Source organism: Melanotaenia boesemani, chromosome 22 (genome assembly GCF_017639745.1).
Source record: "Melanotaenia boesemani isolate fMelBoe1 chromosome 22, fMelBoe1.pri, whole genome shotgun sequence".
NCBI classification, from domain to species: Eukaryota; Metazoa; Chordata; class Actinopteri; order Atheriniformes; family Melanotaeniidae; genus Melanotaenia; species Melanotaenia boesemani.
This window is the reverse complement of record NC_055703.1, coordinates 7,259,063-7,275,108: the sequence shown is the minus strand read 5'-3', so window position 1 is coordinate 7,275,108 and position 16,046 is coordinate 7,259,063. Positions and strand designations below refer to the sequence as shown.

The 16,046-nt window shown below is 39.8% G+C and overlaps 1 protein-coding gene across 4 annotated transcripts in view; it reads right to left on the bottom strand.

Moving 5' to 3' along the window:
* flrt2 (fibronectin leucine rich transmembrane protein 2) overlaps positions 1–16,046 on the bottom strand; it is a 172,926-nt gene that overhangs the window by 112,504 nt on the left and 44,376 nt on the right. For 3 of the 4 annotated variants that reach the window (XM_041975170.1, XM_041975171.1, XM_041975169.1), the window contains exon 2: positions 8,581–15,343. The exons of the other annotated variant lie outside the window; for it this stretch is intronic. In XM_041975170.1, the coding sequence (XP_041831104.1) occupies positions 12,923–14,902 (1,980 nt within the window). In that variant the 5' untranslated portion in view covers positions 14,903–15,343 and the 3' untranslated portion in view covers positions 8,581–12,922. Of the gene's footprint in view, positions 1–8,580; positions 15,344–16,046 lie in introns of those variants that run through there. 4 annotated transcript variants of the gene reach the window in all.

The window sequence follows — 16,046 nt, the reverse complement described above, 5'->3', positions numbered from 1 at the left end:
CTGGAACAGTGACCCCTGCGGCCCACTGGCCCGACATATGGAGGCACTACCATGCTCCGTGTGCTCCGGCAGAGAAAGTTAAACTTTAATCTGGCCCAGCACTCAGGAATTTACTCAAAGTTTCCTTGACAGGTGGCGTTTTAATTATTGAAAATAGTGGGCTCACAATTAGTTTAGCCACCAATGACTTTTTCATTAAGAGCAAGCTGCAGAGACCCAGCAGCACACTGCATTTGTGAAGTCATTTTGAACATTTTTGCCTCTCCTTGTGTGTGGGTTGAGCTGCTACCCAGCAATGTTTCAATGTAAAGTATATTTTCAAAAATTCAGAGCTGGTCGAGACACATTTCCTTCCTATCAGGGTACCCAGACGAAGAGAGAGTGTTGTTTACATCCGAGCCAATTATTCCTCTAGGCTCATGTCTCAGGAGACGTCACCTTTGCTATGATAAAAAGCTCTCAGAGACGTTCAACGCTGCCTTAAATGCCGGATGCTGAAATCACCCAATTAAAGTACAAGTTTCATTCTCTGCTGCATTGTGTGGAAACAAAAAAAGAATTTCTATATTAAAAGACAAATGTGTCAAGACCTAAACATTGTTAGCTAGAAAAACAAGAAAAATGTGAGGACAACTTGGTGATTTTCGCTTAAGTCTGCTTCATCACCCTATAGCTATGGGAGCAGATAATTAACATCAATTTGTAAGCAGGTCTAAAAATCAAGCATTATAAGTTAACCACATGTTCTATTGGATGGTGTAGTGGTGGCTGTAGCATACGGTAGCTTCAAACATGCAGCTGTTATGTTAATAAAATTTTTATTTTTGGGAACAAGTTAAAGCCAATGTGCTACACTGACAGAGAGGAATTCAAAATGTGGACCAGATGTGCACCGATAAGGTGCTAGGACAGGTGCAAAAAACAACAGGAAGTCACATAGTCAGCGCAAATCTGAAAACACACAAACACAATATTCATAGTTTTAGTTATAGTGTGTATTTTTCTGAAACATACAGTGTCATTTTATTGTATCTAAGATTTCTTTTGCAAATAAACATTCAGACTGTACATTTGCATAAATCTTCATATCCCTTCACTGTCTTTGGGCTTTAAAGCTTTATTCTGATACGCAACATGATCTGGTGACAGCATGTCCAATACTGAGCAGCAAACAGGATCTGCTCCAACTCTGCCCCAGAATCAACTAATTAAAAATAAAAATGTTTACTTCAGTAAAATATACCATAATCTGAACTCAAAGAAACTAAATACAGAGGCTTGCAATCCAGCTCCTCCTCCATGTCTGGTCCTGCTGCAGCGGTGCATCCGATGCAAAAAGGAGAGAGTGGATTTATTAAAATGAAACGATATTTTCTGTCTGGCCCTTAAGAAAGAAGAAAAAGAATCAACATTTCTCTTTGTCCATCAAAACTCATGCAAATAGGCAGAAAATTGGGATTTTTACACGGGAAACTGCTCTCAAAAGACAATGAGGAACTTTTTTTTTGTTGTTGTTGTTGTTGTTGCTTAACTAAATACATTTTATCCTGGTGGATATAAGTTTTGAGACAAGACAGCAAAGGTAAGACATTTTAGTTGTACAAACGTGAAGCATAAATTGGGCCTTCTTTTGTCTCTGGTTTGGTGAATCTTGATTATAGCAAGATGAAACAGTTTTGGAATCTGTGAGATGTGGACTTTCAGGAGAGGTGGGCACATTGAGCCATAATTTTGTTTGTTGTCCTGTGTTTGGTGGTCATAGACAGGGTTTTACTGAGCTGTTAGCTGAGATTCTGGACTTTGTGTGGATACAGGAAAATCTCACTGATACTTTTAGTGTCATTATTTTGTGGAAATTCAATGTAATTATTCCAAGAAAAAAAAAATGAAAAAATGCTAAAAACCTGCATTAGTTATTATATCTATATTTAAAAACATTAGTTATATCTTTAGCATTTTTAGCCATGTATTAAGAGCTGTTGTGGAAGGTCGAGAGAGCCACTTGCAGCTCCGGGAGCCGCAGGTTGAACACCCTCGATTTAGTGTTTGTAAACTAAAATTTACTGCACTTTCTTGATAAAACAATAGACCTTATTTTAAAGGAAAAGGACATTTTGCGTGTAACAATTCGATTAATCGCAACATTTCATGCTATTAATTGTGATTAAAAATTTTAATTGTTGCTTTGCACTAATAATAATATACATAATATAAAGCTAGTAATGAATTAAGAAAATAAAAAAAAAGGTGGAGGACCTCATGGGGGTTCTCCACCTTCGGAGCCAGACTTGCCCTGACTACGAGGTTGTTTCCATGGTGATCATTCTTGTCTGGGTGGGTGGGGACCTGATCTGGGCGGTTTCTGTGACGATGACCTCCGTGGTCATGTGTGTGGTAGATGTGGATGTATATAGTTTCCTCACCTGGTTCAATGGTGCCAAGACATATGCCTGTTTATATTGTTATCTTTACAGACATAATGTGTTAGAGTCTGATTATAATAGAGTTGGGAGTATGAAGAGTGGGTGGGCTCCACGTGTATTTATTGTGTGTGCGCGTGAGACAGACAATGTATGATTGTGTGTGTGTGCTTCCTAAATTGTTTTGTAATAAACTTGAGTGTGATGGTGTATGTTTTTAACATTCAAAAAAAAAATTTGTATGAAAAGCACTTTCTGTTACTTGTATAAAAATTCATAAATGATTCATGAATAAAATTTGATTTGATTATGTCTTTTCATTTAGACAATGTCAACACGTAATTGTAATCCCGATTTGGTGCAAATGCAACGTCTACAAAGGACAGTGTCAGAGGAGCAAATACAGGCAGACAACCTCCAGTTGGTCAACAAATGCTGGAGAAAATTATTGTAATGTTCATAAAAGAAAAATTGGAGGGGATTTGCATATTTCTTCTGTTGTAATCGATAATATCATTAAACAATTTCAGGAATATGACAGAATATAATTGTAAAATAGCAAGAATCTTAGCTTAATCAGGCCTATGTGATCTTTAATCTCTCAGGCACCCACAGCTGGTATGGCCACCCTGGCAGGGAAATAAATCTGGTAAACAAGCACTACAATACAGAATTACACTCACAAATGTCACTGAAAGCCTTTGTGTGCAGAAATCAAGCCTTATGTTCACCTTGTTAAGAGACAAGGTTGACTTCTCTGGGATGGGCCATCACATGATGGAAATGAATACCATGTTCAGTTTCATTATTTAAGATATTATTCATTAGAGGAAATGCAAGGCATGTGCTGCATACAAAAACAAAAAGGATTGTTATGGGGTTGTGTGATTGCTCTTGGCATAGCTCATTTAATTCTCTGTGATTTCAGCATTGGTGCAGAAAATTTCATTAAGATTTTAGAGCAACATTTGCTCCCTTCAAGACAACATCTTTTCCTGTGACAATGCTAAACCAAATTCTGCAGGCATTTCAAAGGCACGGCTGCAGAAGAAGAGAGTTTGAGTGCTGAGCTGGCCTTCCTGTAGTCCTTATCTGTCCCTGATGGAGAATTTTTGCGACGTTGACCCTGTGCTGCTGCACACCTTAAGATGTTTTTATAGGAACAGGGCAAAAGATCGCCTATATGTTGTGTTGTCCTTGTGGAAGAATATGTTGTGAGGAGGAATGGTAACATTACAAAGATGTATGGCAACATTAAAAAAAAAATGTGTTGCAGACCTTAATTGAAGAGCTACACTCACAGGCCACTTTATTAGGTACATCTGTTCAATTCTTAACCTGCATGGGATTTTTACACACCACCATCTCTAGAGTTTACAGAAAATAGTCTGAAAAAATAATAAATATCCAGTGAGCAGCAGTTGTCTGGATCAAAATGTCTTGTTGATGTCTGAGGTCAGAGGAGAATGGGTAGACTGGTAAGAGATGGTAGAAAGGCAACAGGAAGTCCAATAACCAGTGATTCCAACAAAGGTAAGCAGAGTACCATAACTGAGTGTACAGCCTTGAAGTAGACGAGCTACAGCAGCAGAAGACTGACAACATAAGATTGAAAAAAATCCATGGTCTTATGAGTCTCCGTATCAGCTGCCAAATTCCGTCTTCAACAGAGGTGTCACTAGGTGGTGTGTGACGTGTGCAAATCAGCTGGTATTCATTGAGGTGGTGTCAGCCTCTGATGAAGACGGAAGATTACCATCGAAACATGTCAGGGAGGTTTATGACAAAACTAAGTCTGATAACATGAGAAATAAAATCAGCTATGACATTGAGTTTGCAACGGCCTCCACAGTCACCAGATCTCAGGCCAATAGAGCAGCTTTGGGATGTTGTAGAATGGGAGATTCTCATCATGGATGCTATCATGTAAATAGGGATCATTTCCAACACATTACTGAATCTATGCCAACAAGAATTATGGTAATTCTTAGGGCAAAAAGGGGTCCAACCCAGTACTAGCATGGTGTACCTCAAAAAGGGGCCTATGAGTGTATACCATTAAAGGAAGTCACTCTGAGCAGAGAAAATAAAAACTACTCTGGGTCCATACTGTCTGCAATGAAATAAAAATCAATGTAAAGATCTTGCAGAATTTTCTCTGATTTTAGGATGTAACATTGGACACGTTTAATAAGGGTCAGTTTGTTTATACATAAATACAAAGCTATCAGAAATAAAGGGGGGAAAGTAGGTTTATATTAGGCAAGTTGACTCATTAAAATCCCCAAAAGCCCCCAAATTATGGCAAAAGTGTTTCCAATATTTAAGGCAGGGTTAATATGCAAAATAGCCACAGAAGAAGGAAAAATAGGACTGCCAAAATCCCAGCGAAGTCAGCCAAATAAACTGTTGGCAAGTTATGTTTATGCAAACCACAGATATATATATATAGTCCCAACATCTCCAAACCCAGAGCCCAACATCAATTCCAAATGACCTCATATTGGTGCTTTGGGTTGTGTAGGGCTGTTACTTTGAGTCAAAGCAAGCCCTTTTTGTAACCCCACCTACGTCATTTCCAAACAACAGGTGGCAACAAAAGTATTAAAATAGTATGGTCCCACGAGGGACTCCAGACCTTCAGTATGGAGTTCAGACTTTCTGTTTACTCTGAGGGCAAAGTTGTAGAACCATTAAATGTTTAAGATCTGCTATTAATGTGTCCCAATAATTTAGCCTTTAGATATATGTTGTCAAAAACATCTGTTTGGAAACAAGCAGCCTTGTTAGAGCCTCGAGAAATAGGTGTCAACACAAACTGACCATTGCAAACATCTTAATGGCTGAATTTGTTGCAGGTCTCTGTTTCTGGGTTGCATCATACTTTTTACAGCTGTGGTTGCTGTTATAATGCCAGCACCTGTAAATGTCTGCTCAGCTTGAGAAGCTTTCAGTCAGACAGCAGAAACATTTTGTCCTCTGTAAGACCTACTGTAGTTATTCCCTGAATATTTTGTTCATTATTTCTTTAGAAAGTGCCCCTGTTTTCCTATTTTGAAAGCGTGTCTTGCCAGGCAGGATTCACTGTATTCATTTCAGCGTAAAAAAATGTCTCCCATATCTCTACAGAATGGAGCCCATTTTCTCTGCTTGAAAAAAGGTAAGAATTCTGTTTGCATTCCAGCCTCACGTTGTAATATTTTGCCCAGAACTGGATGGACTACTTTCATTTACAACCACAAATAGTCCCTTGCTTCACAGCTGCATAAAATATCCCTTGTGTTCAATGCTTAAATGCTGTCAAAGGAATTCCAATAGTCTGTGCTGGGTTTTGGTCCATTTTAACTCGCAACATCAAAGTTTAATGACCAGCATCAAATGGAGAAAGCACCTTTAGGAAACCGCAGCGCTCAAGAAAATAGAGAAAAAAATAGCAAGGACATGTACTCTTTCACCCTTATGCAGGATAAAATATAAACTGTGCTGCTTTAGACCAATTTTCCATTTAGTTTAGTTTTTATATTTTTTTATGGAGCGCAAGGGGATTTCAAATTGATTTGGGTGTTTTTCTTTTTTACTTAATGTCCATTGCGTTCACTCTTGGCGGCAAATGGTAAGAAATAACACACATGGTTAAAGTGATGCACTGTGAAAGAGGCAAGGCTTCACCTACAGCCAGTTTAATTAAAGACTTCTTGGGGCAATGAAACACTTGGGCAAATATGGAGCACTGCTTCAAACCAACCAGTTCAATGTTAATTCTAACAGATGTCGATGTCTGTGATACCTGGATTAAGATTGCTTTAAATTGCATCCTTTAATTACTTTTCCTCCATATTGAGGCTGTTTAGAAAATGCTTAAATGTGGATCACAAAGTGAAGCTGTTAGGGAGCTTGTACTAAGCAGAAAATTGAATGTTCCTTTGGCTAAAAAAATAAAAACAAACTGAGAGCGAACACCTGTTTACTGAACAATTAAAAGGAAAAAAACCTCATGTTTCATTATATCTTGCCATATGGAATATGACAGCCCACTTTCTTTTAAATGAATCAAAACATTCACAAATAGCAAGACTCAAACTTTGCTGGAAAACATTTTTTTTTTCAGTAATATGAACATGAACATAGGTCAGCTGCACCAGCTAAGATAAGCCTGCACAAATCAGATTTATGCATCACTAAATGAAAACAGGGTCCAACACAATTTTCAAAAGGTTTCAATAGGATGTTAGCTGTTAGAAATAGAAAAAAAAAAGTCTGTGATAACACTTTAAAAAAAGAAAATTGTCATTACAGGCTAAAACTCTGAATGAAAATGCTTCCTTTTGAGTGTTAATTATACTTTCCTCATTAAATTAAATAGCTAGGTTTCATTACTGCTTCATAAATTTGTAAGAAGCCCAACAGGTGATTGTGAGGATAAGTTTAATGCTTTTAACATGTCAAATTTTATTCCTTTTATTTTATTCCAAATTAAGTACTTTAAGCTTTTGGTATAATATATTCTCCTATACTGAAAAAAAATATTAAATATGCTAATCAAGCTAGCTAAGGAAATTATCTTGCCAAATTAGCATTTGTTAGCTAAAATGACTACTTCTGTTTCAGAGTACAGTTGACACATTTGACATGACACCTCATCAAATGCTTTTTATCATATAAATTAGGAAACTTTTGAATTATCAACATAAACAACTATAAAAGGCTAAATTAAAGTAGCTATTCTAGGTTAGGATAAGCTTAGCTCCTGCTCTGAACTGTGTGAATACTACCAACTTTTCTTTACACACAGATTGAAATGTTTGAATCTACAAAGAATTAACAGTTGTGTTTCATATAATTTGTCCCCAAACTACATTGAAGTTTTGTCTAAGCTTGTGATGCTGCACTTGTTTCCCTAGGGTTAATATTCTAACCTGCTAAATTTAAGCTAGCATGTTTTTTTTGTTTGTTTTTGTTTTTTTCAAATTTGGCATTCAAACTTCATGAAAGATGGTTGACCTTTCTAACTTTACATTTACAATTCACAAAGTTCATTTTAACCACTGTGTAGCAAGTAAGTGCAAGTATAAATTACAAATATAAAGTGGCTAGTCAGCTTGTTTAGCTGCAGTTGGAAAGTTTATAGGCCAAGCTGGGGCTATAACCAAACCACAAAGTAGGAGCACAGTTAAGTAAGCTAGTTTGAATAAATATGGTGCAAAGTTTAAGCAAGAGGGTCCATGAAAAAACTTAAAATGTCAGACAAGGCTCACAAAGGACATGAACAATGAGGTTGATAGTGTGAGTTGGTGAAAAAAAAAAGACAAATTATATTCGTCATGTATCTATTTTTCCCCAAAGACTCCTGTGAGGGACTTGGTTTTAACTGTTGGGAGCAATTTGAGTAATTAATTTATTTATGATCAGCTAGCACAAGCTTAGTGAATAACTGACAACCCACTTCTGATAAATGCACATAATAAAATCACACTGAAACTTCTATGGCACTTCTTGCACATCACAGAGAGAAGAAGAAGAAGAACAGCAAAGCATCAGATGTGAGTGCCAAAGCCTCAGCTCATTTTACCGAGTTAGCCTCCCCAAAGCCTTCAATTCAGCAATAACAAATCATATTTTGACATTTTGGGGCTTTTTGAGAAATTTACAAAATTCTTGCTCAAAATACCAGAGTGGCACACCCTTTTGTGCTTCAGCTGTGGTTAATTGTCACAGTGAATCAAAATTGGGCTAATGTGGGTTTCCGAGCAGGGATGGAGGTTGCAGAGACAACTCTGGGATGCGGTTATGTGAAGGGGAAAAAGTTGGGACTTTGGTAAAACACAGGAATTGGGAGAAATAGCCCATTTCTGGGATTTAGTTTTGCCATACAAGTAGAATGTGAAAGTATCCTGGATTTCCCCCAGCTGAACACTAAGCTGCTGTGGCCACACTAAGATGTCACAAGCTTCCCATATAGAAATAAGAGGATAACTTGGCATGGTGGTGTAAAGCTAAAATCTCTGAGCCAGAATTACATGTGTCTGACCCAAAATAGATTTAGCAAGGACTGCGTTTCTCTACAGAATGTAAAGGACAAAGAACACTAGTTTATGGGAGTACAAGAGAAAAACAGAAACTTTCTCTGATCTGTAATTTATAAAATGAAAAAGGTGATCACTCAAATCCAATGGCTCTTTTATTTTCAAAAAGCTTCACTTAAGTATTTACAGTTTGTGCAAAAACATTTAAAGGTTTCAAGGACTTTACATTGTAAGTTCAACCTCAAGGCACATACATGGAACAACATTAACATTTCATCATGAGAACAGAAATTTCAACTTTGGTTCCTAAGAAAACATCTCAGTGTGGATGGCTAATGTAACACTGCAGTGTCTAAATAAAAAGCCAGTGTCCCAGCATCGCCATTTTACATGCACTGTAAATTTCCAGCCTACTTCCTCTACAAACCACATGAAAACCTTTGCGTATGCTTGCTCACGCTGCATCTCAACCACCTCTGGGTGACCGTTAGAGAAAAAGATGAGGAGAGTCCAAAGCCAGGTGTGGTAAAGAAAAAAAAAAAGAAAAAAACAAAAAGAAAAACAAAAGGCTATGAAGATAAATACAGTACATGCAAAAATTCTTGAATGAATATCACTGGCTAATAGTTAATTTCAGGAAATGCTTTGCCTGTAGGAGTAAAAGGTGACTTTAAACCCATCCTGTTCAATGTGTTCTGGCTGAAATGACCTCAGTGATCAAACAGAATTACTTCAATGTGAACCATTGAGCTTCTTGAAACCCTGAAACAGTAATAAAACCAATGCTTGCAGTTGTTTTGTCTAATCCCATTTGTCACAGTACTGCAGCCACTTTCTTTCATAAAAATTAAGAGTAATGTAAGCTGTGAAACAACCACCACAGCTCCTTCCCAGTCTGGTTGAATCATTAGCCATGCGCCAGTTAATTTCTGGCACTGTGGATCAACAGTCTCTTGTTAGCTACCGCGCGTCATGCTTAAGCGTTTGTTCTGCCTGTTAATGCTGCTTTTGTTGAGAAATGTGCTTTCTGTTCAGAAATCTTGTTGCCATCTCTCAAAGTCTCATCTTTTCTTCCTTCTGCTTTACTCTTTAGCTAATCATTCAGTCCTGCACAAAATTTAAGGCAAATATCTAGGCTGTTAGACATTCATTAACAGGGGAGATAGTATATGTTGCAACGGTTTGGTCAGCATATGACTTTAAATGGGGTTTTCATCTAAAAAAAACAAAAAAACAAAAAAAACACCAGAAAACAAAACAAAACAAACAAAAAAAAAAAAACAGGATGGTCTAAACAGTATCAGTTGTTCACGTTAAAGTCTTACTGTGTGGAATTATGTCCGGCTGGTGCAGCATGTAGCGAAGCAAACATGGAGAATTGTTGGTTAAGTTGTCAGCAGGGCAGATCCTAGCGCCGGTCATGTCAGCCCGGTGTGTCTCGATGGACAGAGTATGTTGGGCGAGCTGATATGTAGACATTAGTAGAATAAGGTTGAAATAAAATGTGGAGATGCTTTGATAACCACAGAAACTTTACATATTTAAAACCTCTAAATATGTCTCTGTCACTGATGTAAGGTATTTTTCTGGGGTATTGAAATTGATGTTTTTGTTTTTTATTTGAAAAATTAAACCAACAAACAAAAAACAAACAAAAAAACAAAAAAAAAATAAATAAATAAAAAGACTGAAACCACTCATGTCTGAATTGTAAATATGAAGTTACATTTATCAGCTGGTTAGCATAGCTTAAAATAAAAAGGGCAAAGGCAAAGCTAGCTCTGTCCAATTAAGCTTAACCCTCTTTACTCAAAGTTTCACAAGCTTGATTAATTTTTAAGATTAGGCAGCAGGAAATGAAGTCTAGTTGCTTGCCTCTTACTAGCCTTCAAACTACCCTGGGTTAATTTTACTTTTACAGGCAGCAACTTTTGTTTCTTTTCATTTAGGATTTTTAATTAGACATGTTTGATCTACTTTTATAAGCCCGCAGAATTTAAATCTGGTTGTTTTCATGAATCAACCCTTCAAGCTACAGTAAGCTAGCTTTTATTTTAACTGCACAGTCAAAATTCTTAGCTAATGCTTGAAAATCTATTAATTTAATATTAATAGATTGATATTACATTTCCATTTAGGTTTTCATTTAGGCATGGTTAATTAACTTTTAAGAGTCCACAACAGGATTTGAAATGGAGTTCCTGGTCTGTTTCAAGCCTTTAAATTAAGCTAGCTTAGTTTTTAGCATACATGCAGCAGCGTTCCTAGTTAAAATTAGCTGCTTTAAATATTTACTCAATAATACATATTTTTCATTCAAAATATCTTTTTTGCTTCTGCAAAGAAAAAAATGCTGAAGCAGAAAACAGAATTTTGCTAAATTGTATGATTAGACAGATGATTTTATCACTATATTGTGTTTATTGTTGTTTGATAAAATGTTGAGCACTGGGGCTGGGATGTTTCAAATCGAGCGAGATTAGGATCTGAGCTATTGCTGGAATTACAGTAAGTGCAGCTACTTTTGAGATACTCCCACTGCTGAGGTAAATCTTCTCAGAGATAATCTCGACACTCTGGAACATGTGGAGTACAAGCCCTTGGAAATTATTTGACTTTGAATGTTCTGCCTAGTTTGCACAGTATGTTCAAGCAGCTGAATCCATGCGACTCACAAAGAGTTAACGACCATCTTCCAGTGCGAGCTTCATGCAGCCAAGTGAAAATAAAGTCTACATATTTTTCTCCCTTTTTTGGTTGAGGATTATGAGAAAGGGGAGGGAAACAAAGGGGGATTCTTGGAGGTTGGCCCCCTCAAAATAAAATCTTGTGAGTTCAAATAAAGTCTTAAGAAGTGTATAATGAAGACCTCTCACATGCAAAGAGCTGCCATCTCAGCCTGCCAGCTGAAGGGCAGGAAAACGATTTTAATTGAGCCCATGCAGGGATCAGAGTGTGGAGTCAGACTCGGACACAGGCAGGGATAGAAAGGAGGGTGGACATCCTTGCAGCAACTGCTGCTGTGAAGTGAGCAGGTGTGGCGTTCGAGATGAGCAAACGGTAAATGAAATAGTGAACACAAAAGATGAATGACAGAGCGATAGCAGCACTGTGTATGAGCATGGGCGGAGTGCGAGCACATCATTTTAATTTGATAATTTATCATTAAGTCTAATGAATGCCAGGACTCAGTTGAAAAATGTGGGTTTATAATTAGCGATATGTGTGAGCCATCTCAAAATCCATCATCATAAGAAGGATTTTCATCCCTTAGCAGACAAAAGTGTTGAAAATCCATAACATTCAGCCACCAAACAGTTAGTTTTAAATGCTTCCACATCATTAAGTAGCTCGATGAGCATGAATATTCTGCACAATGCCTTTTGAGCATGAGTAATGTTGTCTGGGTAATGGGCTCCAGGGAAACAGTGGAGGTAGAGTGATCTTTCTGCCCTCTCTTCCTCTGCCCCACACACATTGCTGAGGGAAAAAATGCCCTCTTGTGGCCAAAACAGGAGGGGGGAAAAAGCAGAAGCAGAGCAATTTACAAGATTTCTTCAAAGGGGATCTGCAAGTCTCAGCACATGTGTGCACCTCATTAAAGACAATAATCCTTTGTTGCTTTTAAGCCCACATTAATTATTTTTGCTGAAAACCGCACATCCTTTTCCAGAGTTTTCCAAAAGCGTCTCTTGACTAATCCCACCTTCATTTCACTGTAAACTAATAGAACAAAGATGCTTTTAGCGTTACGGCACTTTTGGGAAATCTCAGTCCGGGGCTTTCAACAGCACTGATGACATTCTCACAGCAAAATTATCCACAATCCCCTTCATGTGATCACCACCTCTTGCTCATTTCCTGCTTCGCTACCATTAATAAGAAAGTGCACTTCAATTCTTTTTACAACAACCAGTGCTGTATTTCCACAACGCTCTAATCAGCAGTGTTTGGATTTCCCCTGCACTGTGTTGTCTTTTACCGCTGTTCTGTTGTACCGGGGAGGAAGGGGGGGTGGGTTTATATATGTGTGTGCGCAGAGTTTCAAAACCAGAGAAGGCCATATTTTGTTTCTGTGGTTAGCAAAGGATCCCAGCCCTCTAAAGTGCCCCTAACCTTCCCAAGGCTGACAGTATATTCATCAGAAGCTACACCCAGAGTGCCATGATTGTACAAATCCATGTTCATGTACAGTACTGACCATTAAAACAACTTTCAAAACCCTGCTGGTTATAAAAAAAAAAAAACACACACTTGTATCTCTTTTTCTAAGAATAAAAAAGATAGCAGAGAATCCCACATTATTATCCACAGTATAAATTACATTGTAGACAGAACTTGGAAATATATATAGTACAGTTATATTTCACTAGAATTCTTATACTTTTTGTTGTCTACACAAATAGTGTATGTATGTGTGTGTGCGTTTTTGCAATAGTTTCTGTTATGTGTGTCTGTCTGAGCAGCAATACTGCTGCATCACGTGTGGCAGAACTCTGTACTGGGCACGTTGCTGCTCTTGCAGTAGGCTATGCTGTTACTGAGGTGACAGTCTTTATATCCAATGCCCCCATTGGGCGTGTAGATGGGCTGAATGCGGAAATCGCCCTTGAGCAGCTGCTCATTGTTCAGCGCCACTATCTGGAAACTGGTCTCAGTCATCTCCAGAATTGAGTTATCCTTCTTGGTTCCAGCCTCGCAGTAGTCGTCTTTTCTCCTGCCGCGGTTGTATTTCCACTTGGTCGAAGACGACCGGCTCTTCCTGTGCATGTGCCAGCAGAACACACCGAGCAACGTCACCAGGATGATAAGAACAGCACCGCCTATGATCCCAGCCATTAGCAGCGTGGAGTTGATGCTGTCCTCGGGAGGTTGATCCTTGCCAGGAAGCTTACTAGAAGCAGAGGGCTTGGTCCTGGCCTCAGAGCATACAGTATCCTCTCCAGGCCTGAAAGAGTTAAGCGTGTCCAGAACGTGAACACAGATCCGATACTCAGAGCGGGGCTCCAGGTTGGTGAGGCTGAAATGCCGCTGGTCCCCACGCACCGTCCTCTCCCGCATTCCTTCGTTTATTTGGCTTTGGCCTCTTTTGACCCAAGTGACTTTGTAGGCTGCAACAGTAAAATAAGATTCCCAGCTCACATCAATGTTGGTGGAGTTGACCACGTGGAAGGACATCCGAAGGGGGTCCTCATAAGGGGGCAGAGGCCCTGGGGGGTTGTTATGGATTGGAGGTAAAGGAGGGGAAGGGGAGTCTAAGAAGTAAGGGATGGATGTGGTGATGAGGGGGGAATTCATGGTGGTGACAGGGGTGGTGGTGGGTGGGGGAGGGGGGGTGGAACGAAGGGTGGGCCAGGGTGGCTGATCGGGATAAATGGGGCACTCAATAATATCCAGAGTGAGCTCTCTGATTGTCATGCCTCGCACATTCTCTGGACTAGAACACACAAACCCTCTGGCATTGATATTAGAAGGCAAAGACTTGAGCCACACCACCACCCACTTCACAGCGCAGTCACAGCGCCATGGGTTGTTTCGCACCATGAGCTGCCTCAGGCTTGACAGGCTGTCAAACACACCCTGTGTAAGAGTCTGAAGCTGGTTGCTGGAGATATCCAGTTTTTCGAGCCTGTTTAAATCAGCAAAGGCCGCCACAGGGATCTGGTCAATCTGGTTCTCCTGCAGGCTGAGTTTGGCAAGTGACTGGCTGGGTAGGAGGGGAGGGGGGAAGGTGAGAGAATTGCGAGCCAGGGCCAACTCACGGAGGTTGGCCAAGTCTTGGAAGGTCCCTGGTGCGATGCCCTCATCTGTCAGTAGGTTACCATCCAGCAGGAGGCGCTGCAGGCGGGTCACATTCTGAAAGGCCTCCTCTGCTATGACAGCGATACGGTTCTCATCCAACCGTAGCTCCTTCAGGTCCTCAGGAAGGCCAATGGGAACACTGCTTAAGTGGTTCTTGGTGAGGAAGAGGAGTTTGAGGCTTAGTGCCTCCCTAAAGGCTCCTTCCTCCACCCCTACAGTGGAGATGGAGTTATCATCAAGGTGTAGCTCCTCTAGTTTAGCCAGCTGGGCCAGGGCTGCTCTGGAGATGGTTTGGATGTTGTTTTCCTGCAGATGCAGGACCCTGGTATTTTTGGGCAGATTGATAGGGAATTCGTCCAGCTGGTTGCCGTAGAGATACACAGTCTCCACGGAAGCCAGATTGTGAAGTTCCACAGGGAAGCCAGCATTGTTGATCTGGTTGTTGTGTAGGTAAAGGACCTTGTAGCCCTCACCTATTCCCAGAGGCACTGATGTCAGGCTGCGTTCATTGCAGTATACAAACATTTTGTCACAACGACACTCCTCCGGGCAAGGGGCTCCAAGGCTGAATTGCATTTGGAGACTTAGGATGACAGTCAACCAAAACTGCAAGAATGAAGCCCAATCCTTATTCCAGGGTCCAGTCAGAAACTCCATAGTGGAAAGAAAAAACAAAACAGGAAAAAAGAAACCAATATAAAAAGAAATTTTAAAAGAATCACAAAGGCAATGGCATGTGTATCCACAAAAATAGGAGAAAATAGCCCCACAAAACGTCCACCTTAGAGGGGCTTTGGCAATGATGCAGTTAGACGGGAAAAGAGCAAGAAACAGAGGGAGTAATCCTGTAAATGCTAGTCCTCAGCTGAAGAGCGATGGTGTCATTAGTTGTGGCCAGTCCTGTGACTGACTCCATCCATGCTGAGACATCAAACCATAGCAGCACCCTTCACTCGCCGCTCCATGCAGAGCTCAGCCAGGGCCAATCTGAAGCCACGCAGTAGAGAGCCGCCACAGGCTCCGCTTGCCTGTCCGTCACACACTGCTGGTCCCCGACCACGACAGAATCCAAGGGGGATGACATTTGGATCCAGAGACCTTTTGAGAAAACAAAGAAACGCTAGATCAGTATTTTTTGGAGGAAAAAAAAAACTTTCCTCTGTTCCTCTCTCTCTTTATTTAACTGTACAAACACACACACTAATCAACAGTCTCTCCTTTTCCCTCTCGCTAAAGCAGAAAGACAAAGTCACAAAACATTACGTTCACTATCCGTTTGGAATTATGCACTATGTTAAAAAAAGAGTCTGATAAATATTCAGAACAGCTCTTGCACATCCGGTTTCAGACATAAAGAAGGCTTTTATTCCCTCTGCGCTCTATCAAAGGAGGTAATAGAGCACTGCAAGGACACACACTCACGGATTCACGGGGGATCTCAGCAACATCAATGCTGCTTAATGGAAAACATGCTAAAAAAAAAAAAGAGAGAGAGATAAGGCTAATAAAGACATCAGCTTTCTGAATGCCAACGTGGATAGATGAGATATTTCCAAGGGGAGAAAAAAAATTGAAAACAGAAATTAAACTCCTCATTATTTTTTTTTTCTTTCCAGCTGCTTGAGCAGACGCTGTGGGCAAAGGTGCACAAGTAAACACACAACCGCTTACAGTAAACAGAAGCGGCTGTTTTGCCGGTGGCCCGAGGAAGAGCTTGTTATATTACGTGCAGGCCTGAATCTATCGTCGTCAAGACTGGAGATTTAAGGGCTTGTGGAGGTTAGAAAACAAAAGGGCAGGC